This window comes from Epinephelus moara, chromosome 1 (assembly GCF_006386435.1).
Source record: "Epinephelus moara isolate mb chromosome 1, YSFRI_EMoa_1.0, whole genome shotgun sequence".
NCBI classification, from domain to species: Eukaryota; Metazoa; Chordata; class Actinopteri; order Perciformes; family Serranidae; genus Epinephelus; species Epinephelus moara.
This window is the reverse complement of record NC_065506.1, coordinates 28,819,286-28,844,034: the sequence shown is the minus strand read 5'-3', so window position 1 is coordinate 28,844,034 and position 24,749 is coordinate 28,819,286. Positions and strand designations below refer to the sequence as shown.

At 41.7% G+C, this 24,749-nt stretch overlaps 1 protein-coding gene across 10 annotated transcripts in view; it reads left to right on the top strand.

The window, feature by feature from the left end:
• plekha7b (pleckstrin homology domain containing, family A member 7b) overlaps positions 1–24,749 on the top strand; it is a 93,689-nt gene that overhangs the window by 25,204 nt on the left and 43,736 nt on the right. For 9 of the 10 annotated variants that reach the window (XM_050043011.1, XM_050043003.1, XM_050043009.1 and 6 more), the window contains 2 exons: positions 17,374–17,457; positions 22,817–22,928. In XM_050043011.1, the coding sequence (XP_049898968.1) occupies positions 17,374–17,457; positions 22,817–22,928 (196 nt within the window). Of the gene's footprint in view, positions 1–13,025; positions 13,127–17,373; positions 17,458–22,816; positions 22,929–24,749 lie in introns of those variants that run through there. The other variant, XM_050043028.1, reaches the window with a different exon arrangement.

The following is a 24,749-nucleotide window of genomic DNA, read 5'->3' as shown; positions in this document are numbered from 1 at the left end:
GTTGAGAAACATATTTAATCGGATAGGATAAGTAGAAAAGTCTGCGCTATAAACACATGTGTGCACGTGTTATACGTGTTTGAATACTGAATAATCTTCCTCCACTGCAGTGTAAACATAACTGGTAATGGCTGCACATGATTGGTCAGAGTAGGCAGGGACATGCTGTACTTCACCACTACCTTTATAAGAACAGAGCAAATCAATAAATACTCTGTGTCATCAGGTTTAATCGTAAATGCTACCTTTTCAACTAGTTGATGCAACTTTAAATCCATCCATCCATTTTCATCCGATTATCCGGGGCTGGGTTGCGGGGGCAAAGCAACCCTCTCCCTAGCAATGCTTTCCAACTCCCTCTTAGGGACTCCAAGGCGTTCCCAGGCCAGGTGAGATATGTAATCCCTCCAGCGTGTTCTGGGTCTACCCCGTGGTCTCCTACCAGTGGGACGTGCCTGTGATTAGATGCCTGAACCACCTCAACTGACACCATTCGATGCGAAGGAGCAGCGGCTCTACTCCGAGCTCCTTCTGGATGTCCAAGCTCCTCACCCTATCTCTAAGGCTGAGCCCAGCCACACCACGGAGGAGACTCATTTTTGCTGCTTGTATCCGCAGTCTCATTCTTTCGGTCACTACCTAGAGCTCATGACCATAGGTGAGGGTTGGGACATAGATGGACCAGTAAATCTAAAGCTTCGCCTTCTGGCTCAGCTTTTTCGTCACTATGACGGTCCGGCACAGCACCCACCAAAGCCGCACCAAACCGCTGATCATCGCACGCTCCATTCTACCCTCATTCATGAACAAGACCCCGAGGTACTTGAACTCTCTTGCTTGAGGCAGTAACTCTCCCCCAACCTGGAGGGGGCAATCCACCAGTTTCCAGCAGAGAACTATGGCCTAAGATTTGGAGGTGCTGACTCTCATCCTGACCACTTCACACTCAGCTGCAAACCGCCCCCAGTGTATGTTGGAGGTCACGGTATGATGAACAGAACCACATCATCTGCATAAAGCAGAGATGCAATTATGAGGTCGCCAAACCGAAACCCTTCCTACCCCCGGCTGCACCTCAGGATCCACAACTTTTAATGACTAAATTAAGTAATTATGAGGTGCAAATGTTTGCATTCTCATAACAAACAATATTTTGTCAGACTATTTTGAATTATTTCAATTTACATGTTTGCTTCTACATTTTAGATACATTGACTGCAATCTGGGCTGCTCATTTTTGACGTTTCGCTGCTTTTAACGTAATTTTGGCTAGATTTTTCAACTTTTACTCTGCCCTCCAGGAGGATACTTCACACTACGTACACACTTAACACTATGTTTTAATGTCTCTATGTCTCCTCTCATTGAAGACATACAGACACAATGACAAAACTGAAAAGTATTCCTGAAAAATATCTGTATTTGCTCTCTACAACAGTTAGAGCAAAAGTAAAGAGTTCATCCAAAAGCCCTTTTCCAATTTAAAACGTTACTTAATAACATGAAAGTTATTATGTTTATGTTAAATTGCTTTTTGGGGGCTTTTTTGCCTCTTGATCTTAATGCCAGTCTCGATGTGTTACAGTGCTCTGCTGCTCTTAAATGCTTTGGTGTGTGAGATGTTTTGTGGTTGGGACTGATGGAAATATGGGGTGTGTACAGGATGTTTCTGATCTGGGAGGAATCATATCTTTCTGCACTGCCTTGTTTTGGTTCATAAGTAACCCAGATGGAGCTTTTGGATAAGTACAATGAGGTCGAGTAGAAGGAGGGGGAGACCCAACATCTCTTTATCTTGCCTGATTCTTTCTTTGTTGAACCTCAAGCTCTCTAATACTCTCCGTTTTTATTCTGCTGACAGCGCGATGATCATTTTGCTAGTTAAGCTTCCTACACGTGGGTGGAGCTCCCTGAAGGGATTCAAGGGTGAGTCGGTCAAATTCAAATGAATTACTACTTAAGTCTCTTTCTTAGGGATGTTAATAAAAGTTTAATCAGTTAGCACCATTTCACACTACGAGAATGGTCTTCATTGGCACTTTTTATTAGAAATGAAACTGACTGTTTTTAGATATTTGGTGATATTGCTGTGTCACTATTTGACATCCTACATATGGTTTTGTTGTGCTAATGTACAGTAAGGTCATGTGGCGGTTTTGTTTTGTTTAGCTACATATGACAGCACTATCACCAGGGCTTTCCGTACACCATTCCCTCTGGTCCTTCCTGCCTGAAGCTTGCAGTTTTCAAGCCGTCCGTCTGTCTCCTGCCTGAGATTTTCAGCTTTAACATTCCCCCGTACTTCACATCCCCTTCTGTCCTACATTGCACAGCTAAGTGATTAGCTGTGTTTGGCTTTGCAGTGTGGGTTGGACTTTGCATTTAGCCGCTGATATACTGAATGTTCAACACTTAAGCAGATGTTCTTGCTCTTTAGCCGAAGGCAGTGTGCAGTCTCAGGTTGTAAAAGAAACAAATTTGATCTACTTTGCCAGTTTAGATGGGATACTTGATGTTTGATTTAATTATTCGGGGTAGATTTGAAAGGGCCATTTTGTTTGATGGTTGTGATTCCTATGTGTATGGCAATCTCAGACGTCATTAGACTCGCAAATGAAGACTGTGCTTCAGTGCATCTGAATGGCTGATCATATCAGACATATCCCAATTACATTTTTGGAAATCTTCCACAATGGAGATGCAGTGGAATGAGCCAGGATGTCTTCTTGTCTGCCTGCCCATCATTTCATCATGTCAGTGAGAGAAGGAAGAGCTGCGTCAGTGTGGGAAAGGCAAAGCAGAAAATAATTTTGTGGTTGAGATGAAGCATAATTACATGGATTTGATTACAGTCATTCTAATTAGGGACCATTGCGGATCATCCGGCCTGCTGCTGCTATCTGTGCTTCATTCTTGTCAGATTCCCTCAGTTTGTTTTTCCATCTGCAAGACTGTGTCAGTCAAGAGCTCCTTTATCAGGACTCGCTGCCTTCTACCTGACCTGGAATTATATGTTTGGACTCACACCTCAATCTGCTCTCCCTGGACTGACTCCCAAGCCGACTAGCTTGCTTATTGTATAGCAACAGCTTTCTTGCCCATGCTTGTCTGCTGCAAAGGTCAGATAGTAAAAACAGGTTAGAGCACACACTGATAGCCATTAAATCTACTTGCGAAATTTGACATTCCATGCACTACACAGTCAGGATAATCTATAACAGGGGTCAGCAACCGAGGGCAAGCATGCTTAAAGGGATACTCCGCCAATTTTTAACCAGCTTTGTTTCAAAACAAAGTGGGTAGTGTGTGTAAATGAACTATGGTAAACTTCGCTCAATCTAACCAGCACCCAGCCATCCCTTCTCGTCCCCTGGCGAAACTCATTAACTCTCGGCCTGTTGCTCAAACTACAGGCTGTACTTCCGCATTTTCGTATTGCCCGCCACCCATGCTGCTACCGTAACAGATAGACCTACCCCTCTCTCTTAAACTCGTACTGAAATCCAATCAAATGCTAAAACTAGGCTAGGCATATATCAAGACTATGTGACTGTATTGACTATTTCTCGCCTACAGTGTTTTAAGAAACATATTTTAGTGCTCTGTTTAGCTGTAATAGCGAGAATTTGTGAACAGGAAGAGGGTGCCATACTGTTTCCTGCACAGTGAAAACAGAGATTCTGTCACTGAGTTGCCTATTTGTTGCCTCGGAAACATGTTTAAGCTTATTAATTAACTCGAATTACGAGACTGTCGGCCACCATTGTTTCAAACGGACATGTTTGTCCTGTCACCCACAGGCGATTGCGTTTATAGGTCTTGTGTGCCGCAATGCATTCTGGTAGCTGTAGGTTTTCTCCCTCTCGAGCATAAGAGTCCTTTATTTGGATTTCTCTCGTTCTGTAGCACCAATTTGAAAATCCAATTTGAAAAAGTCTTTATACTGCATAGACATCCTAGTTTTATCAAAAGGCCATCCATCCAGTAGTAAAGTACTTCTTTAACTAAAGGCACACTTGCAGTAAGTGTGCAAGAATTTTTTGAAATGTTTAAGTGCAGGGTTTCCCACACATTCATCCATGGCGGCCTGTCACGATAACAACATCTGCCACCATGTATTGATTTTCAATTTTTGGAGCTGGACTGATCATTAAAAGTGCTGTTGGAATACATAAGCTCGGTTATTCATTGTACTTGTACTCAGGGCACAGACGAGGCAGCAGAACGGCAGGCCAGTGAAAATGAAACTTAACTGTTCACTGCGCAAAGTACATGCTACAACAGCTGCTCCTCTCATCCATCGATCTGATCAGCTTTGATTGGATCAACTGATCAGTTACCCAAACCGCGAATTAAACTCCATAAACTGCTGGCAAGGGAAAAAAAAAAAAAGAACAACTCATCGAGACATACCACGTTTGGTGGTGATCTAAATGTAAGAGATGAGCTCTGCTGCTTAAAACGAATGTCTCAAACGACTAAAGGTGAGGACGTAGCCAAAGTTTTTGTGGAGCATTTTGAGCAGCGAGGGATTGACATTATTGTATATCATATCAAAAAGGTTGCTGACCCTTTGCTCTAAAAAAAATGAACAGCACCAACAATTTTTAAAAAGAATGATCAGCACAGGCATTGGTCAAATGAAAACTAGGGTACCAGTCAGTAGGACATTGTTAATTTTTAACAGGAGGACAAAACTATGACCCCCAACCTCCTTGCTCAGAGAAGATTATAGATCAAAGATGAAACTGACTCATATTACAAATCCATCCACTACTTCAGCACCACAGGAAAGCTTTAAGCTCTGTTTTCACTACCAACTTTTCTCTCTAGAGAACACGGCAAGTAAAATTATTTTTTTCTGACTCACTTACTCTCAGACTGTTTTCTCTCATTTCATCTCTCTTCTGTGAGTGTATCTCACTCACTGACTCCAGCCTCAGTGCTGACTGTTATGCACAGATGTGATTGGCTGAGTACTGTCACATGAGATGACTTTCAATGCATGCAGTTGGCCTGTGAGTTTCCTAGGCTGCTAAACCATCGTCACAAATGCTGTGCCAGTTAAAATAGAAATGCTCCATCAGTATTAAATAATTCTCAATCATTTATATAGGTCCCAGTCCAGATAGGATGGCATCTGGGTCCAGATCTGGACCCCAGTCCACCGGTTAGTGACCTTGAGGGAAATGGAGAGTGATGGCAGGTTAACAAGGGGAATGACTTTTTGTCATTTTCTTAAGAAGGGGGATGGGTGGGTATATTAAAAAAGTTACAATTCCAGTACCAATACCAGTACCCTTAAAATGATAACCCCGACTATTTAACAGCTGGGTGCTTGTTGGATGTTAGCAGCTGCTGCTGTGTGAGCTCATGCTAACCAGGTAGACATTGAACTGAGTAGAGCAGCTCCGGAGACAGTAGCAACAGAGAGTTTGCTGATCTTGCAGGGAGTTGGTCTGCGATCACACCCCCAAAGCAAAGAGGACTGAATGCAGGTATCATTTGACAGGAGAAGTTTCGATACTACTTGGTACTGGGTTAATTCGGTAGTGATACCCTGCCCTAGAATCACCCCTCATTCCCCCTCAAGTCACCTACTGGTACAAGCAGAATTCAGCAATTTGGGACAAACTCATTCTTTAAATGCCCCTTTAAATGCAGATTGGCAGGATTTGCTAACCACTTGGCAACATTTGAAGATTAACATAAATTTTTTTTTGCCATAAATGCCTCAGGTGTAGTATATGCCACTTATCCTGGTTCCTCCTCTCTTATTTTTCTGTATCATCTCCTGTCTACCACAGCATAGTCTTAGCTGTCAAATCCAATTTGCAACCTCATACTTTCAGTAAGTCGAGCCCGTTAGGTATCACTGCTCGTGAAAGTGAGTTGGTGTAATGACATTAATAACACAAATATGCTTAGTTCAGCTGAGCATATTTGTTGGGGGAAGTGCTACCACAGTAAATAAGCTTTTAAACGGATGAAAAAATACATGCTTTAGGCAGGATTTTGGTGACTTGATGGTTTCGCCTTCAGTGTGACTTGACATGTAGGTGTCGGAAAACAAGACAAACCCTGAAACATCCTAATAGGTGAGACATTTATGCAAGTGTTTTCATTTTTGTTTGGATTGCAGAATAAAATGTTACCATTTTATTTTATGGCTGCATGGCAACATTGTAACAACTGCAGAAGAAAAAGAGGATTTCAAACTAAAAAAAACCTCTTTGTCAAAGCAGCACTGCAGTCTAACAGATCCAGTGTGGACAATAACAGAGGACAGGCAGCTGTTGCTGTTGTCCTGCTGAGTGCTGACGTGTTGTTTTCACTTTGCACCCGTGTATGCTGTGATGACCCGCCTATACTTGATCTTTCATGGTCAGATTCCTTAGTGTCAGTCACTGAAGTACACCGCCTTCTGAACTACAAGAGTTGAAAGCTACGCCTAGCACCCATAGAGCCTCTGGAGAATGTGAACAAAGGTCATCATGTTACTTCTCATTAACCTGTGATTTCCCAAAGCAAGTGGCTCATGTTGTCATGTCATCTGAGATTGGCTCAGACCTTTGATGATAAAGATCGAGTCAGTGCCGTGGAGGTGTGTCTGTATGATTGTGTATGTGTGTCAGAAGTGTGTGTGTGTGTCAGTGAAAGGAAGCAAAGTGCCTTTGAGCCTCCGCTATTGATGTGCTGATCACAGTGGGGGGAAACTGTGGCGTGAGAGAAAAGACTATTCTGATTTCATTTGTTTCAGAGTTGGCTAGAGAAAGATCTGAATAGTTTTCGGTCATCTTGTCTGATTCATTAGACATTTAAAGATCTGTGTATTAGAAAATTATTGCTACTAGTTGATGAGCTCCACTGATAACATCCATGTGCAAGAAAGGGCTACATTTGAGATTAACAGCATCCCCTGATGTGCTTTGCAGACAGTCTCTCGTCTCTTTTGCACTGTCAGGTATGTGATGCTTATGCTGATTGTGGGGTTTTGTCTTGGTAAGAGATAATTTGCTGCGCAAAACCTTCTCTCCCGTGGCTTTTCGGTGCCCCGAGAACAGATTTGCAAAGCTGGATGTCAGACCTTTCAAACTAACTATGCTGCCGCAATGTTTAGAATTACACACGGCAGGATTTTTATACATAAAGTTTTATCAGACTTAACTCAGATGCAGCAGTGCAATAGATTAGGGTACCTCACTCCTGCTTACTCAGAACTTTTAGATTTGTCGCTTTACTTAATGTGTCAGGTGTTCAGAGATCCACTATGGATTAAAACAGAGTCACAATCAATGTTTTCTGTTTTATGATTTTTATTTCTCTTGGCCTCTTCTCTTCTCTTTGCTCTCTAGCTTTAACATGAGCTTCCTGTTTTCTAAATTTCGATTTATCACAATGTTTAAAGGCATTATTGACTGCCACAATTGACTGTGTTTAAGCCCAGTGAGAAGCTGCTGCAGATGGTCGGTTTCTTAGAATCAAACCTATTGATAGGTTGGGTATGTAAACTTATAAATAAAGGGGAAATTCAGTAATGCCTGTGGGAAAAGCCAGTGAAGCTATCATTGAGGAATACATCATTTCAATTTCGATTAAGTGTGCAACTGTAACATCTTTTTTCCCCCTTGCAATCCCCATAACAAACACACACACACACACACACACACACACACACACACACACACACACACACACACACACACACACACACACACATTCATGCACTTCAGATTATGACAATTCTTGTTAGCACAAATGAAGAGATGAAATAAAGATGACTCCTGGTTGCTCTGGGTCATCATTATTCAGTAAGGTGCAGGATAAATCTGTGGTATTAAATATTGACCCGAAGCTGCAGGGGCCCTTCATTGATTCATTCCCCAGAGTAATGCTCGCCCCAGAAAACTTCCCAACTTTTTTTTTCCTTTGTCGCAGCATATCCCTGTCGCTATTGATCCCTAAGATAAGTGCTTTTGAAAGTAATTTTATTGTCATGGTTGGAGGCATTATAAAACCACAATTTCTTTGATGAATTACTTCAAATCAGCCTTTATAAATATTTATCAGTCAGCTAAACTTGTGCCAATGGAGCAAAAGAAGTGCTGATGCGCCCACAGTCCTGTTGGGATCCATCCCTCGCTCAGGGCATTTTCTCTACTGCTGCAGGCAGTTGCTGGAACAATATCAGGTTGTAACAAGTTTATAACAGTGCAAGAAAGAGCAAACACTTCCTGTGAGGAAGTTATTAATATGGGTTTTAGACTCTCTGTATAGTGGAGCTAAGCCTCCAATGGTCCTTGTTACTGTCCACTTAGAGTTTGAAAAATAGAATTTCCAATTGAGCAGGCGTGAAATGAGTTGTAACTGATGAGCAACACCTATTTTTGGCAAAACATATTAGTTCCTGGACCAGGATCGTGGATAACAACATTTTCACTTAGAGCAGTGGTTCTTTTCAGAGATAGTCTCTGTGCATGGAGACTAGTGTTTCCTTGCATCCTAATTTTGTATTATTGGCCCAACACAGGGCCTGTTTTGGATTCACTGCAATGCAATTAGCTGTTGCCTTGCTTATGTTTTGGACCGGCATGGCCTAAAGGACCATTGTGACTGCAATGAAATGTGCTGTGTCAGAAGTGTGTGTGTGTTGAATGTTAATAGGGTGACAGCTCTTTCAATTTCTGCCAAACCCTCTGTCTGACAGGGTACAGACACTGGCAAGTCCTCGCACCTGTCTCTGCTCTCCATTTGGGCCTGTTTGAACCTGACTTTGCCACTGTGTGCCCAGCGCTGCTTGAGTGGTTTGCTGGATGGCCACATACTCGATAAAAGCACAGCTTTTGCCATGGTTCTCCTATTTCATTGATGCTATTTTTAAAATACTGTGCATGGAACTGTTCTCCAGTAGGACTGTGATCACTGTGTTGTGCTGTCATGTGATGATGTGATGTGATGATGATAGTAGTCAATGAGTGCAATGACAGGGAAAAGCCAGTCATTGTGAAATGTGTTTGGTCGGTTTCTCTCAGTCGGTTCCACTCTGAGTGACAGCGGAATCTCCCAATAAGTCTTTGTTGAGAGACTGCATAGGTAATTCCTCCACAAATCTGAGGGAAATGAAGCTGAGCGAGGCTGCTGCAGTGCTCTGCTATGAAACTGATAAAGGTCAGTCAACATGTGCGAATCCTGCTGCAGAATGCTTATCTCCTTAATGGCTCCCTGCGTCTGGATACTGAGCGCAAACCACTGTTATTAAGGCTTAATTAATTTTGCCTGCCAAGCCTGGTTTGCTACAGGGTGTTTCTGGAGGTCCATGATATCGCTCTCTTTCACGATGTAATGTCCTGTCGCACATTCATGCTGCCTGGGTGGGGTGTCGTACACACAGAAATGACTGTCATTACAGACTTCAGAACTGGATCAAGGCATCTCATTTAACCTCTCATGTGTTGCAGACCTCTTTTGACTTGCTTTTGTCTTATTCTCTGGATTCTGCAGAAACATATCATCGGAGTATAAAGAGCATGCTGATATTAATGAAACATTTGTTACAGCTAATTGAATTGGTCTGGAAATGAATGCAGCAGCCCAACTAAAGTAAATGATTTCCGTTGTGTGTTTAGATTAGATTAGAAGAATTGCACCTCATTGATTTGTGTTTTACTTCACTCATGAATACAATGGAAGGCCAAATGCGGGCTTCTATATGATATTTATTACACCACACTGATTCAGGAGATGAGTTTGTGTTCAGCTGCACAGGCTCATCTTAATCAGTCAGTTTACACTGGAATTATCAGCTCAACATGGACCTTAGTGTTTCTCTTAAAGCTACAGTAGGTAACCTTTTAGCAAATAGGACAAAGTTTTGTTTTTTTTCCAAATAAATGTCTATATCTTGACAGTAGTACACGAAGCAGATAATCTGTGAAGAAGTCACGCTCCTTTGCATCCTCACAGTGCTTCTAATGGCATTTTCAAGAATCACGAAAACAACCATCAATCAATCAGCTGTCAATCACTGCTTGTGAACTATGGTCAAACTGTCAAACTAGGCAGCACCGATTAGATATGAATCAAGATTGCTGCATTGCCTATTCCTCACCTCAAATGTTTTCATAAACATATTTTAGTGCACTGCTTAGCTGTAAAATGAAAAAGTTTGCTCCAGCCAGTGGGTGGTGCTTGCTTGCCGTGCTAGCTTGACTATTTCCAACATGGCAGCCGGGTCACGACCTTTCTCATTTTACAGCTAAACAGTACACTGAAAATATTTATTAAAACATTTGAGGTGAGGAATAGGCAATGCAGTAACAGAACCTTGAGTCATATTTGATCAACGCTGTCTATTTTGATAGTTTGACCGCAGCTGACAAGCAGTGACTGACATGATTGGGAGCTGCTCTCTCTTAAAACGGCCCAGGAGCAGTGTTGGGCAGTAATGCATCACGGTAATAATATTACTTTTTCCAGTAAGGGGTAGTGTAACTAATTAGTCATAAAATTTCAGTAATAATATTGTAGTTACCACAAAACCAAACAACTCATTACAATGTTACTTTTGTTATCACCTCACTACTGACTTGAAATATGACAATCACATCAGCTGACTCATTTTCCTAATCGTTACGCTGCATCACATCACAAAGTGTCAAGCTAGAAGAGAGAAACGCTTACCTTAGCAACTGGAAATATCCCCATTACTTTGATTTTGTCGGGAGGAAAGATGACATGAACACTGTTGCTGCAGATAGTTGAACTAAAACTCTTTCCACTGCAAAAAACACGTTCTCAAACTTCCGGCCTGAAACACCTCGGCTACTACGACCGACAACACAACTCCAGGAAATACATCCCACCAAAGCTGAGCCACTCTTGGCCGCAAAGGTCGGCTGTGGCTAAACAACCACTTCTGGATTTGAAATGTGGACAGCTGCAGCTACAAAGAAGTAATGAATCGGTGGATGAAATGTTGCTCCATGAGTGACTCTCAGGTATCCTCAGGAAAATACTGGTAACAGGCAAAAGAAAATTCCCAGGTAAAAAAGAGCTGTCCAGCCTTAGCTACACTTACCAGCAATTACCCAGACATTCACACAGAGGCACACATCTGAATTTTGGGAGATACGCAATAATCAAATGGAAAAGTAATATACCGAGTAGTGTTAAGAAAAGAAAGAAGGGAGTAATAAGTAAAGTAATGTAATTACTTTTGAAAAGAGTAACGAGTAATCAGTAATATATTGCACTTTTAGAGTAATGAGCCCAACACTGCTTATGATTGTCTAAAGTCTCCTGTCACAGGCTGGAAAGCCTGAAAACAGAGCCAAGCAAAGGTGCAGAGGTCTAGTTTTCACTCAGACCACTTGAATAACAATATGCTTTCATGCATTTCAAGTGTATTATGGGAGTTTTGCCCAGTGATGCTAAAATAAAACCATCTACCTGTGTTTTAAATGAGGTTTTGTAGGATAAGAGTTGTCTTGATGTCACATTAACTTGTACATAAAAAATCTGACATATTAAATGTTCTCCATGTGGAGGTATGAAATGTTCTGCTTTTCCTAATATCTATTTTTCCACCTAAGTTTGTTGTATGTGTGTATCTTTGAGTGTGGAGAAGTTTTCAGTGGTTCATTAAAATCAATTTCTCAATTTCTACTTTAAAAAAAATCTTCACTAATTAATTAGCTAATTTGCCACTTTTTATTCCATCACTCTTGTGAATGGAATATTAATTTCATGTTGTGCCCACAGAAGAGGAACAGGTGCTCTCACTGGCTGGTTCTTGGCCCTGCATTAATTCTCCTGCAGCTCGAGTGTTCAGACACCACATTGATGCAGTGAGGCTTATTACGAAGGCTTCACGGAGGGAGACAAGAGGCTCCTCTTGCCCACGTTCAAAGCACTTTGAGTGTATCACATTGTCTGAATGTAGTTAGAGAGGTGTCATTGAATTAAACTGCTCCTAAATTAAAAATGTGTGGGAAAGAAATGACTCATGAGCTGCAGGCAAAACTGCAAACTGCTGCTTTTTTAGGTCCCTGAGCCCTGGTTGTCTATCAAGATTCAATATTTACCGCAAGCTCATAGTATGTTGGTACCACCTGCTCCTGTGGGCCGCATTCCTCAGGATTAGTTTCAATTCCCTCTAAGCAGAGTTCACAGGTCAATGTCACTGTGCAACTAGTGCTTCAAAAAGTAGACACCAATGACCTTGAGGTGCCCTTGAAGGAGCCTAACAAGTTAAACAAGTTGCCATGTATTTCTGGATCCTGGTTTAAATACTCAACACTTGAGTACACTGTCTTGTGTTTGATGTGAATGTTCTGGTCTTTATATGAATAGTTCCAGCAGAATTAATTACCAAGAGCTGCTGTAAATGCTGCAGCTGTGTTTTTAAGGCTCACTGTTTTTACTGTGAATGTTAAAAGTGGACATGGAGCAACTCATTAGTGTGTAGATGACTTGGCCAACCAAAGGAGGTTATCATACTGATTGAGACAAATCTAAAATACCAACTGCCTGCTTGTCTTCATTACTTTAGTTGCAATGCTGCCCCTCAGAGGATACCAGAGGTACTCTTGTGTGACCAGGAATAACCAAAATATATCCAAACATATGACACCTTCATTAGTCAAGGAAGTTTGACAGTAGTAGCAAGCCTTGACTTGAACCGAGTAAAAGAAAAATTAGCTCAAGACTACATTATTGACCAAGGTACAGTATGTTCTCTACAGCAGCAGCTACATAACTTACTGATTCCTTGAAAGAGAAGATGTTTTGCACATCCAGTTCCAGGAAAGAGGGAGTGACAGGTGGAGAGAGGGAAGCAGAAAATGGAAAGGGTGGCAGATCTGATAAGCAACTGAGGTATTCCCCTGATGGGAGGGAGTTAGATCGCTACCATCCACCCAGCAAGCGTGGGGTGAAACTCTCAGACAGCACGCTTGAACAGGAGGAAGCGGAGATAAAGTGCTCCCCCTCCTGCTCCCATCCCGCCGGCTCCACTTTACTCTTACTCTCTTTGCGGATGCCAGCCTGCTACAAGAGACCATCTCCGCGTCTTCCTCCTGCCCAGCGGGTCTAGCAGCTGATTTGCGCTGATTCACAGTCACAGCAGGTGAGACTGTCTTCACTGTGTGCATGATACAGCAGGGAACAGGAAGTAGCAAGCAGAAGCAGGGTGATCTGTGCTAGTGGGTACAGTGTGGGGAGTTTTCCTTTCCCTGCTGGGATTTTTTCCTACAGGAAAGTGGTGTGAACACAAACAGGAGTTGAGGCTGTTAGTGGGTGGTGTGTTGTGGAGCAGTTTGGCGCCTTAGTTTGTTTCTGTTGGTGTGAGAAAGAGAGAGAGCTGCTCAAACCACAGAGCCTTGCCCCTGGTGCCCCGCTGCCAAGACTTTGCCCCTGTGTTGGACAGGGATTACTCTGAGCCTTTTGTTTTGCTGGAGAAAAAAATGGTATGGCATGCCAGCGCTGGAGCGTGGACTCCATTTGTTACAGCACTGAGAGAGAGCATATTTTTATGATGTTAGCTGCAGTGCTGTTTATACACATCTCTTACAGTAGGAGAAGCTTCAGCTAAAACCAGGCTGCTATGTATTCCCAGGTTACTCACTATTCACAGCTACTTTACATCAAACTCCACCCTAGAGAAACCTTAATTTGCTGCATGCACGAGGATAAAAGTTAGGTCAGAAAACTGGTATTTTCACTTTAAACATTGCACTTTTCACCTGACAGCCACTTTCTTTTATCAGCTAGGGTTGAGCTCAGTCTTGTTTACATTGTGGTTACACTTGTACTGTACATGTAAACACTGCCACATTGTGAAAAGCCCTCTCGAGGCTCTCCGTGAGATGAGATGCCAGTCATTCTTTCTCTTCTTTATCTGGCCCGATGGAAACACAAACTCTACTTGACCTGATGGTGAATGTTGTGGGGCCCTGGAACATGCAAGTAATGTCAGGCAGCACCTGTTTTTGGAACGAACATTCTCCTGAACCTTGAGCTGATTGTAACACAGGACCTCTCCCAGGATGAGTGCTGTACTGTTACGCATAATATTTTGTTGACTTTTCCTTTGTTCTGCTGAATTATTAATTGTCAGTGTACTACAAATGAACAAATATTTACAATTACACTTGTGCCTCACTTCTGTGTTGCTATATTAGGCTAATAGGTGCCATATTATTTTACAGTATGTGTGGCTGTAGAATAAAAAGTGGACCAAAGTTAGGTTTTAGTAATAAACTATGTGGCTTTTTGTGTGGCGACTAGCTTCAATATGATCATGCTTCTTTTAAATTTGAAGTTAAATCACTCATATAACTCAAAAAACTACATGTATGTTGATTTCATTATATTTTTGTCATGCATTGACACATAAACATCTGCTTTACAGGTTGAGATGTAAGTAGTAGCTCGGTATACTGTGTATATGTCAACACCATATCCTTGTTTTGATGTTTTTGACTCAAGAAACCCAAGTTATTGATTAGAACGGCTGTGATTGTGAATGATTCAGTTGAAGACTGCACACAAATATATGTGCAAACTGAAGCTGAAGATAAATATCTAGATGGAGAGAGGACTGCAAAGTGGTTTTGTTTCTTACCTCGAATAATTTCATGATTTATGTCGAGTCCCTACACAGAATCATATTTGTGACATTAGATTCCAGCAACCACGTGTGACTGGCACCGACAACAGAGCTGTTTCTTCAATACATAATCCAAGAGGCGGTGTGCTACAGCTCCTCTGCAGCAGGAGTTCATTTCCCCCTTTGGGACAATATTGTCACAAGCGTTGATGGAAGCTGGTTTCCTGCAAACAAATAGACCCACTGTGCTGCAGTGTTTCTACACGAACTGGGGATGCTGCAAATTCCGTGACAAATAGTTCAGAAGTAATGCGGCTAAAACAAAAGCCTCAAAGAATGCAGATTCCTAATTAACAGGGGATGCTGGTGCAGTGCTGTATGTGCCCAGTGCAGCTCAGCAAATTATGAGTTGTTACCAGGAACGAGCTTGGCCAAGCCTCTGTGTGTGTGTTTGTGGGTGTGTGTGTTTGTGCATGTTTATGTGATCAAGAGGTGCTTTACATGAATGTATGGTTGTTAAAACGTGTTGTCTTGTTGTCTATGTGTGCAGTATCACTCAGCATCATTCCTGTTCGATACACCCTCTGAACTTTTCTGAAATGTCAACTCATAAATCTTTCCACCCTGCTCAGTTTGCCTCCCCTCCCTTTGCTGCATGGTGATGCAGTGAGGCACTACTTTCTGTATTATTCTGCATCTTTACAGTACTGAACTTTTGCAGCCGTCCTTCAGAGGATTCACCACTTACTGCTGGATATATAGTCATTTATTTACCCTGGGAACACTTTAAATCAGGATAGTGTAAACATGTTTATCCTAGCTATTTTCTTATCTGGACCCGTGTGTATGTTTACTGTGTAAAAAAAAAAAAAAAGCAGCAAATGGATTTAGCCTCTGCACCGCAGCAGTGTTTACTCTACGGTTTTATTGCACGCTTGCGCACAGTATTTTACAGCATCTTCTGAAGAATAGTGTTGTGATTATTTCAGCTGTAATAGATTGTGTATGATGGTGATGGGGGAAGATAAAAAAAAGGGTCAGGGGACACACAATACAACACTAACAAAGAGCCAGGCTTGAAAGCATAATATTGCAGCTCAGTATATTATCACACACGGTCGCTCTCCCAAGTCTTTCAGCCATGAGGAGCGAAACAAAGATGGCATTATATACATTTTTATCTGTTGTCATCACACTAGGACAAATAGCTGTCTCCATAGTAGCTACACCTGAGTAGCAAAGAACATGCAGGCCTTTGCTGCAAGGTATAAGTAATAGTTAGGGCTGTACTTGACTCAGAATTTGTCATTTGAATTGAATCAGTCAGTTTTTTCCTATCAAGCAACACTTTATTGAACTGCCAGATTTTTGAACAGGGTTTTGCGGGATGTTTAAGGTGCCGGCAAACAAGCCAAGTTAGCCTTCCAAGCTAATGCACTGTAACACTTGATCGGAGATGTACAACATGTTTTGGCCAGAGACTGTATCGTATTGTGAGTTGGAAATTTACCACTTAAGCATAAGGCAAAAGATAACGTTATCTCAAAGCCTAACCTGGTAAAGCCCCTCTTCCTCTGGGCAGCTGTCTCTGTCTTACTGAGACTCATCCTGGGACTGTTTTCTGCAGCTGCCTGTACCCACAGACATCGCAGACACAGAGGGAACAGAATGACTTGATGTGGTACAATGATTTTACCTTGGAGAGCCACGTGAAAGCAAAGAGAGAATTTACTTCTGGGGACCAAAAAAAAGTCTTAGTCAACTGAGGGGTCTTCGATTTAACTTTAATGAGGCAGCCGCGCTAGTAGTGCTGCTAAATTCTTCCATAATATTACTCTTTATAATGTCACCACCGAACACAGGTTTCTAAAGCTCCACATTTTTATATGTGCATTCAAAATGAAACTGAAAAAGTCTAAGACGCACTAAGGATCAAAAAGCCAGCAGCATTTCAAGCGATGTGTCACAATTTGACGGGATAATGGCAGCGCTAAGTACCAGTGGCAGCTAACTAATCCTGGAGAGCCATACACCTAAAGGCTCTCTGCAGTAGTGTGGGTTTGTGTAATTGAGAGAAACGGACATCTAAAACACAATGAATGATTGAAGCTTAACCTGCCATGATGGTTGAATAATACAGTTGGGCATCGGATAAATGCATCTGTGATTAGACATGTATTAAATCCTTGTTTTTATAAAGCAGAAGAAACATCATCCAAGTACAGCATGAAAAAGAAGTAGATCAATCTCACTGTGCTTCAGTATGTGAGACAGTGTGTGCATACTAGATATTTTCTGGGATTTTCTTTTATTTTGCTGTAAATGAAATAACCCAAATCATTTCCTTGCCTAGTCATGAACAAATATACAATATAGACAATAGAAAGAGTCTTGCCGTAATATTTCAATCCTCTCAACACCAGCCCCTCTTGTCCGTTTCTTATTCTATCCTGTGACAGTAACATGCGTTTATGCTCTAGTTAAAGCAATGAATGGCCCCATCTAACTGAAATCAATAAAGCCTGGTGAGCTGGCTAAAGGGAGAGTGCTGAGCCCTACACTTTATGTAAGAGAATATGTGGTTCCTGACCCGGCTGCAGCTACCATAGATTTTTTTTTTTACAGTTGACTGAGGTTGACTTTATGTGGTTTTGTTTAAAGTATAGAAACATAGCTGTGCGGGGACAGGAGCAGGTAGGAGTATGAATACTGACTTGATACTAATTTTGTTTACTCCTTCTTTTCATTCTCCCTCTGTCCTGCAGCCACACCCTGAGGGCCACATCCTTTCGGCACCCTGTGACCGGACAGATATCCCCTGAAAACACAGAATACACACTACAAGACAGGTGAGTCCGCTTTTGTTTCCTGGGAAAAATGCATATACTGCATGCTTAAATGTACAGAGAGGTTAGTTCAAGGTCACACGGTGGGAGTCCAGAAATAGCCTGGCAAATAGCCTGTCACCCTCCCTGATGGAGCATGTCATGAGAGGGGGGAAAGCTGTCTATTCTGCAGTAACAAGCAAAGCAAGAACTGTTTCAGTTAATCGGGAAAATGAGATGTCAGAACACTAAAGGATGGGCATCTTTTTTTTTTCTTCCTCAAATTGAATGCATTCATTAGTATCATTGCATTCGTAACTGACTGCAGTCGCTTGTCAGTGGCTTTGGATCCCAGAGACTCTTAAGTATGATTCTTCACATGATTACCTTAATAGGATTTATGGTAATGGCATGGCTGACACTCACATATGCTTTTGTGTTAAAATCACATCTGGTGTCATGAATCTGTCTCATCCATCAGCCAGGTTAGTTATTTATTTTTTCTGGTCCGTTCAGGGCGTTTTACTCAGTGTAGTTGGAGTCATAAAAATGGAAACCTGACTGTCTTCTTCTGACTGTTACACTGGCATTGACAGAATCTCACTAAGATTTTACTGTGCCAAGTAGGTTTACATGTTACTGAAATTTTGAGAGTCTGAATTGTATATTGTTTTCATCCACAGCAGTATATATCGCCATGGCAGGTGGATTTATTGTTGTTATTTAATGTCTTTGTGCCCTGCAAAGCCATTAAAGGGCACGGCAGGTTTAGAGCACAATATAAGGCAGCAGGTGTCGGATCGTATTTAAGCTGGCCGCTGTAAGATGATCACGCATGGTGCAGATTCCACTTCACACAAAAGCAGGTTGAGAGACAAGCGTGTGACCTCCACATTCCCGCTGATAAAAAGACGATCTGTTGAAGTAATGCAAATTTAATTATGAGTCATCTGCATCCTCCGCTGTTAATTTCCTGAAAATCTCCAATATCCCCAGTTCAGTTCTGTTAAGCCATGGATTTGTATACCATCAGGGGGCTTTAAAGTTACTGTCTTAGTTGCTCCAACAGAGATAGAACGATTCTTTTACTTTGAAATGCAAGTCATAATCTCTTTAAGATGTGGTAAGAATAGCATCATGTTTATGCCCCTCTCACAACAACATGACAAGCATGTCAAGAAGCAGGCAGGACAACTTTAAGAAACCTAGGGTCCTGTTTAAATGATCTATAGCACATGGTATTTAGCCCCTAACTAATCATAGGTGTGTTTTGGGCATAACATGAGTTCAACCATTCAGAGCATCATCTCTTAATCCCTTTAAAAGCCATGTTTGCCCCTATTGCTATTGTTATTGCTATTGCTATTGCTATTTACATGGCGGATTCGGCAAAGGGAGAAGTGAGCAGTTTTCTAATGAGAGTAATGCAGTAAGAGCAGTCATGCCATTGCAGCAAATATTGTTGGACATTTATCTGTGTTTTTTATTGTTTTGTTTTATTGCTGTACAGTGTCCTTGAGTGTTCTGAAAGGGCTTATAAATAAAATGTATTATTATTATTATTATTAAAGCAGCGAAACTAAAAACTTGACAGGGGAAATAGAACTAAACTTTTAGCTTTTGAAATAATCAATGAAGTTACCCTGCTCCTCCTTATGCTTGAATGCGCACAGCGTCTCTTTTGATAAGGAGGCGGACAGCAGCTTTGCAGGCAGCTCTGCTCTGCTCTCTGCCATGTTCGCATTCTAGAGAATGTATTATTTTCTGCATTATTGATGTAATATTTCACCCACCTCCAGCCCATCCGCATGTCCCTGTGTGTGTGACAAGCAGAGTGTAAGGATGTTGTGAACCTGCCTATACAGGCACATGTTACCATCTGAATAATGTGCCCTTTAAATAGCAGGAAAATACTCTGCCATTCAATGGCACAATCGATCTTTGCTGCCTCAGGATGGCAAAGCGCCAACAATGGGCCTGATCAGACCTCATTTCAAGACCTATACACACCCATGGGCGCACAGATGGGCGCAAATACATTTGCTACATACACAATGTGGGTGCCAGCTATGAAAATGATATAAAAAAAAATGTATTATTAAAGAAGCACTCCAGCATATTTCTTACATGCTGTCTGTCCTGGCTGTTAAACTCCTTCAGTCTGTTCTCTGAAAGCACAAATATTTTCTTATCAAAGTTGCCAACACAGAGGTGATTGATGTGGTTTCAACAGTTTGTACAGGCAGTAGGTTAGATATGAAATATGTTTGAGTATTCCTGCTGTTTATCACTGTAAAAAACTATGTGTGGTTATTTGATGTGGTGGATGAGACAGCGTTAAGTTTTGGGCTGTGTTTACGTCTACCTTACTCGTTTACTCTTCATTCCAGTCTGTGTGCTAAGATAGGCCACAGTAAACACATCCCGTAAATATAAAATAATTAAGGTGTGACATGTGAACCATAACAAAATTGACGACTGTACTCGTGAAACCTCATCAACTAAGGCTAGCAAGCTCGTGACTTAGTGCCTCTCCCTACATGTTGCATTAGACGTGAAAAACACGATCAGCTCGCTCGGACTGGACAACTCCGCTGGGTGCCGTTCCGTCAGACCAGTCGTGCAGCTCACTCTTCTTCGTGGTCGTTCTCCTTTGTCTTCAGAATGTCTTGCCTCCGGCGTCTCCCTCGTGGCGTGCCCAATCAGCTCAAAGGTCTTCCCAGCTCTCCCTCCAGGTGGGGCTTACATGTATAGCGGCTAATGAGTGATTACCACCAACCCTCAAGTTCTACGTCAGTGCTGACCCTGCCTCCTACCACCTGCCTAAACCACACCCACAAGACATTCATTACACTGCCAATAAAGCTATCATAGCAATGACAGAGAAAGTTTAACTTCAATGCTTATGAAAATTTGAAGCAGTCTGTCACACTCCAGCTTTAAACACTGTATAGTTACAGTAAGCATTTTACCATGCAACTTCAAGCAGCTTTAAGTAATAGTATTATTGTTCTAGTTTTAGCTCAGTCTTAAACTAAGACTATGTTAAGTTACCTAGAAGAGCAGAGATGTGAAAAGGCAGCTTTAGTGCAAATGTAGGTCAGTTCAGTATCACTGTAAGTTACACCAAATGTGACTTTGAATTTTAATTCCAGCATCTACTCAGTACACACACACTACTTACTGCTGTGTGATACTTTTCCCACTAAACCAACTTCTATTAACTTTATTGCCGTATTTTTGTGCCTCTCCCTTGCACCCTTCTTTTCATAATGCTGTTAGAGTTTAGTGGAGAGCGTGACAGCAGGGGAGCAGTCGCGGTATCGAATGTGTGCGACACGGGCGTGACCTCACTGTGGCTTCAAATTGTTGCTTCTGTTCACTGTCACGGTGATGTTATAGGCTTCACTCCGCGTATAATGATATCTGAAAAGGAAGTTGGTTTCTTCCATGAATCATTGACTCCCGTCCAAGTACGGAGAACCTCAGTGAGACCCGTATCGGATCGAGGACAGAGCAGGAAAAAGAGCTTCAGGAGGCCCTTCCCCGTGGAGGGGTCGATCATCCTATGCTTCGCCGGCCTGGAGGCTTTGACTTTGTTATAGATTATCACACTATGATCAATTCGTCAGCTCTCCCCATGTGCACCCACTGCCTTAAAGGATCAAGAAAAAAACGTCAAATATGCCCTCATTTCCATCATACAGTAGCAAGAGCAGCAGGGAGAGACGGAGCTTACTGTCTTTCCCCCCCTTCTCCACTACATGATGTGAAATATCGCTCCTCTCCAACACATGCCACAACAAATCTCCCGGGGAACTATTCCAATGACAGTGGTGGTAAACAGAATGAAAGCTTCACATAAAACAGCAGAGTCCTCTTGATAGGACAGAAACATCCTGTAAAAATACTGGCTGCTGTCCAGCCTGTGAGTGCAGATACTGTAAGTTTTGTTCTGCTGTGCTGTGTCTCTTTTTCCACTTGTTCTCCCAGAGTTTTTTTTTCTGCTTTAGTTGCCGACACATCTCGAGCTTATCTTGTTTTCTTTAGCTACGGTGTAGTGAGCAACACAAAGCAGGAAAAAACAAAAGGGTCGGTGCTGCTTTTAACAGCTTTGCGGAACAATGCAGAGGGCTCGTGGCAGAGACAGGTCAGACATTATTTCTCTTTCAGTTCACTCCTGCAGTCAGGGAGAGGCTCTGCCAAGTTCTGGACAGCTGCGTGTCAGTTATACTGGTGTGGTGGCTGCAGATGAGTTTAAAACTTCGCTTAAGTTTACATACACCATCTCATGAAGTGATTTGTATTACTTTCTAGGCCTGTGAGAGGGAATATGAACTGTTGGTGCCTAGCCTGGTGGTTCCAGCATCACAGAAATAGCCTCCCTCATTGTATTTTCACTAAGAATGATGCACTTGAACAGTTAAGATATCAGGATTATTCCAGGGGCACGACAGTGACATCATTTAAATCCAGTGGTCTGCACAGTCGACCAGTGTAAACCCAACAGAGCACCTTTAAAATGCAGTGTAACAGGAGGTGTGCAGGATTTATGGATGAAAAAATCTGCTGGAGCTGCATGTTCTTACTTAATCAGCACGGACCAAAATTCCTAAGAAACATTTCTGGGACCTTGTTAAATCAAATTGATCCTTGCTGTCTCTGGTGTTTCCATTATCTGTGATGAATTTCATTTTGAGCATACGGGATGAAGCAGAGGCTGCCGCAGCCTGGGAAAAAAAAAAGTCCTCGAAAAATGTGGGAGTGAATGGATTTGCTGTTGCAGTGAAAGACTTTGTGTTGTTGCACAGGAAAAGAAATGTACTGTATGTACTACGGTTGGTTGAGGCTGAAAAGACCCTGTTTAAATGTTCCTAATAATATGATCTGCAATACAAAACTGTGTTATCTGATACTGACCTGTCAGTGCCGTTTCTTCAGTGTTGATTTTTCTGCAACAATAGTAATATAATGATGTCATGAAGAAATGCGAGGTGGGATGTGGATAGAGCTGCTCAAGGATAGTGTGTGTGTGTGTGCCATGTGTGCTGTTCTTTTAAGTGTTTGTTTTGTTTTGTTATCTGGGCGTGTGTACGCTCTGTGCCCCAGGGTATGTGTCAGACCAAGTGTCACTGGAGTGTTTGGCACACACAGCTTCCACTGTTAACACATCCACCGCAAAGCCATTGGCTGCGACAGGTCGCGTGGCGGTGTCAGGAAATAGTCATATCCTTTATATGTGAAAGATCAGCACGGGGCTGCGCTCAGTTTTCCTGCGCGTCTGTAGTTTGTCAGAGGAATTTAAGAGGGAATATGATCATCCAGTGCTTCTCATCCCGTCTGTGTTACTGATCTTCCTCTGCGCTGCCTTTTTTAATTGTAGGTTAGAAGCCCGTATGTCCAAGTCAGCGGCCAATCAGAGATCCCCGAGCATGGTCACAGATTCCTCTAAGACTGTGACCCCAGCAGCAGTGGATGCCACCTCAGGGTCAAAGGTGAGTGGCAGTGTTTGTCACATCGAGTTCACTTGTGTTACTTAGTTTTATTGTAATCTAACAAAAGAGGAAATTAATCCTTAAACAGAATCAAAATGTTTTTTAGCTTTTCCCATTTGACATTTATCATAACTGACCAAATATTCCTTTTTTGGGGTGGAGAATCGTTTGGGAGCTCTGTTGCTGACTGTTAATGCTCATGTTGATAAACTGGTTTAATCAACTCTAGAACACGTTATCTCGTTCTGATTTACAGCCACAGAGAGCAATAATTTAGTTATATTTAAGCCTAATATAACTTGAATACACATCCCCTGGGACTGGACAGGGGTGTGGTGTACAGCATGCAGACTTGCCGTTGTTTCCACAGCGATAGTGGAAATTTTCACTGCAAATATGTTTTGGCTCTGAATGTGGGAAACACCACAGAAGAACAGGATTTAGATAAAATCAGAGAGAAATCTGATATTGGTATTGCCACTCCTTAAAGACCATTGAACTTTTCACAAAGTTTTGATGCAACTGAACTTTAGAGACAATTATTGCTCGGAGGGATGTAAATGTGTGAATACTTGCTGATATTTTGGAAAAGAAGTGTGATTTTTTTTGTAATAATTTCTTTGTTGTAGAGCTGAAATGATGAATTAGTATATCTACATGAAGTTAATGAGCAATATGTTTTTGTTTACACTGTTTCTTAAGCAAACATTTGTCAGTCCCTCAAATATGAACCAGACTGCTTTTATTTGTTAAATATGAAAGTACACTAAATATCTTTTGTGAACTGTTGATCTGACAAATCCAGGGTATTGTTATCGTGGGCTCTTGTAGCTTGTGCAGGATATTCTGAACTAATTTCTGACATTTTATAGACCACATGATTGAGATAATAACTAGCAGATTATCCCTCTGGTCTTTCTCATTTTGTCACATGTCACATTTATAATTCTGTATGACGAATTGGATATGCATATTTGTCATTTGTCACCTCAACATTCATTCTTTTATCCAGTTGGTAAACAGGACAACCCCAGATATTTCTGTAGAAACACAACTAAGAAAAAGTACAACTTAATTTATAACAGAGAAAACGTAGTCTGAAATGGCCGTGTCTGAAAATAATCCTGATTATAAATGGATGCACGCATCCACAGGAATAGCCAGATGGTATTTCCTTTTTTCGTTATGGGTGTCAAAGGCAGGAAGTTCTAGGAAAGAAGGCCATTTTACTTTTTCTGGAAAGGCCGTTTATGTTTCTTTGAAAGTAACAAAATTCTCTGCACTTCGGAGGGCAACACCACGGTAAGCACCAGTAGATTTGAATTTGAATTTAGTGAAAGGATAGCCCCTTTAGATGTAGCATCTCATTTTCAAGGGGGTCCTCAAACACAAATACAGAACAAAAACACAAACAAAACTGCATTACATAACAAACATACACTACAGATACACAGATACAGAAGTCAATATTAGCAGCAATATTAGCAGCTATATTACATCAATTGGCCAAAGGAGGGCGCTATAGCAACTGATTGAAATTGCAAACTTTGAATGGGCATATCTCATGCCCTGTATGTCATAGAGACATGAAACTTTGCACAGAGATGCCTCTCCTCATGAGGAACACATTTGCCTCAAGAACCCATAACTTCCGGTTTTACAGATTTTCCGCCATTTTGAATTTTTTGAAAAACACTTAAAATCGATCTCTTCTGAGGAAGTTTGACCGATCTGCATGAAACTCGGTGAACATAATCTAGGGACCAATATCTAAAGTTCCCTCTTGGCAAAAGTTGGAAAACTTACTAAAACTGAGCTTCT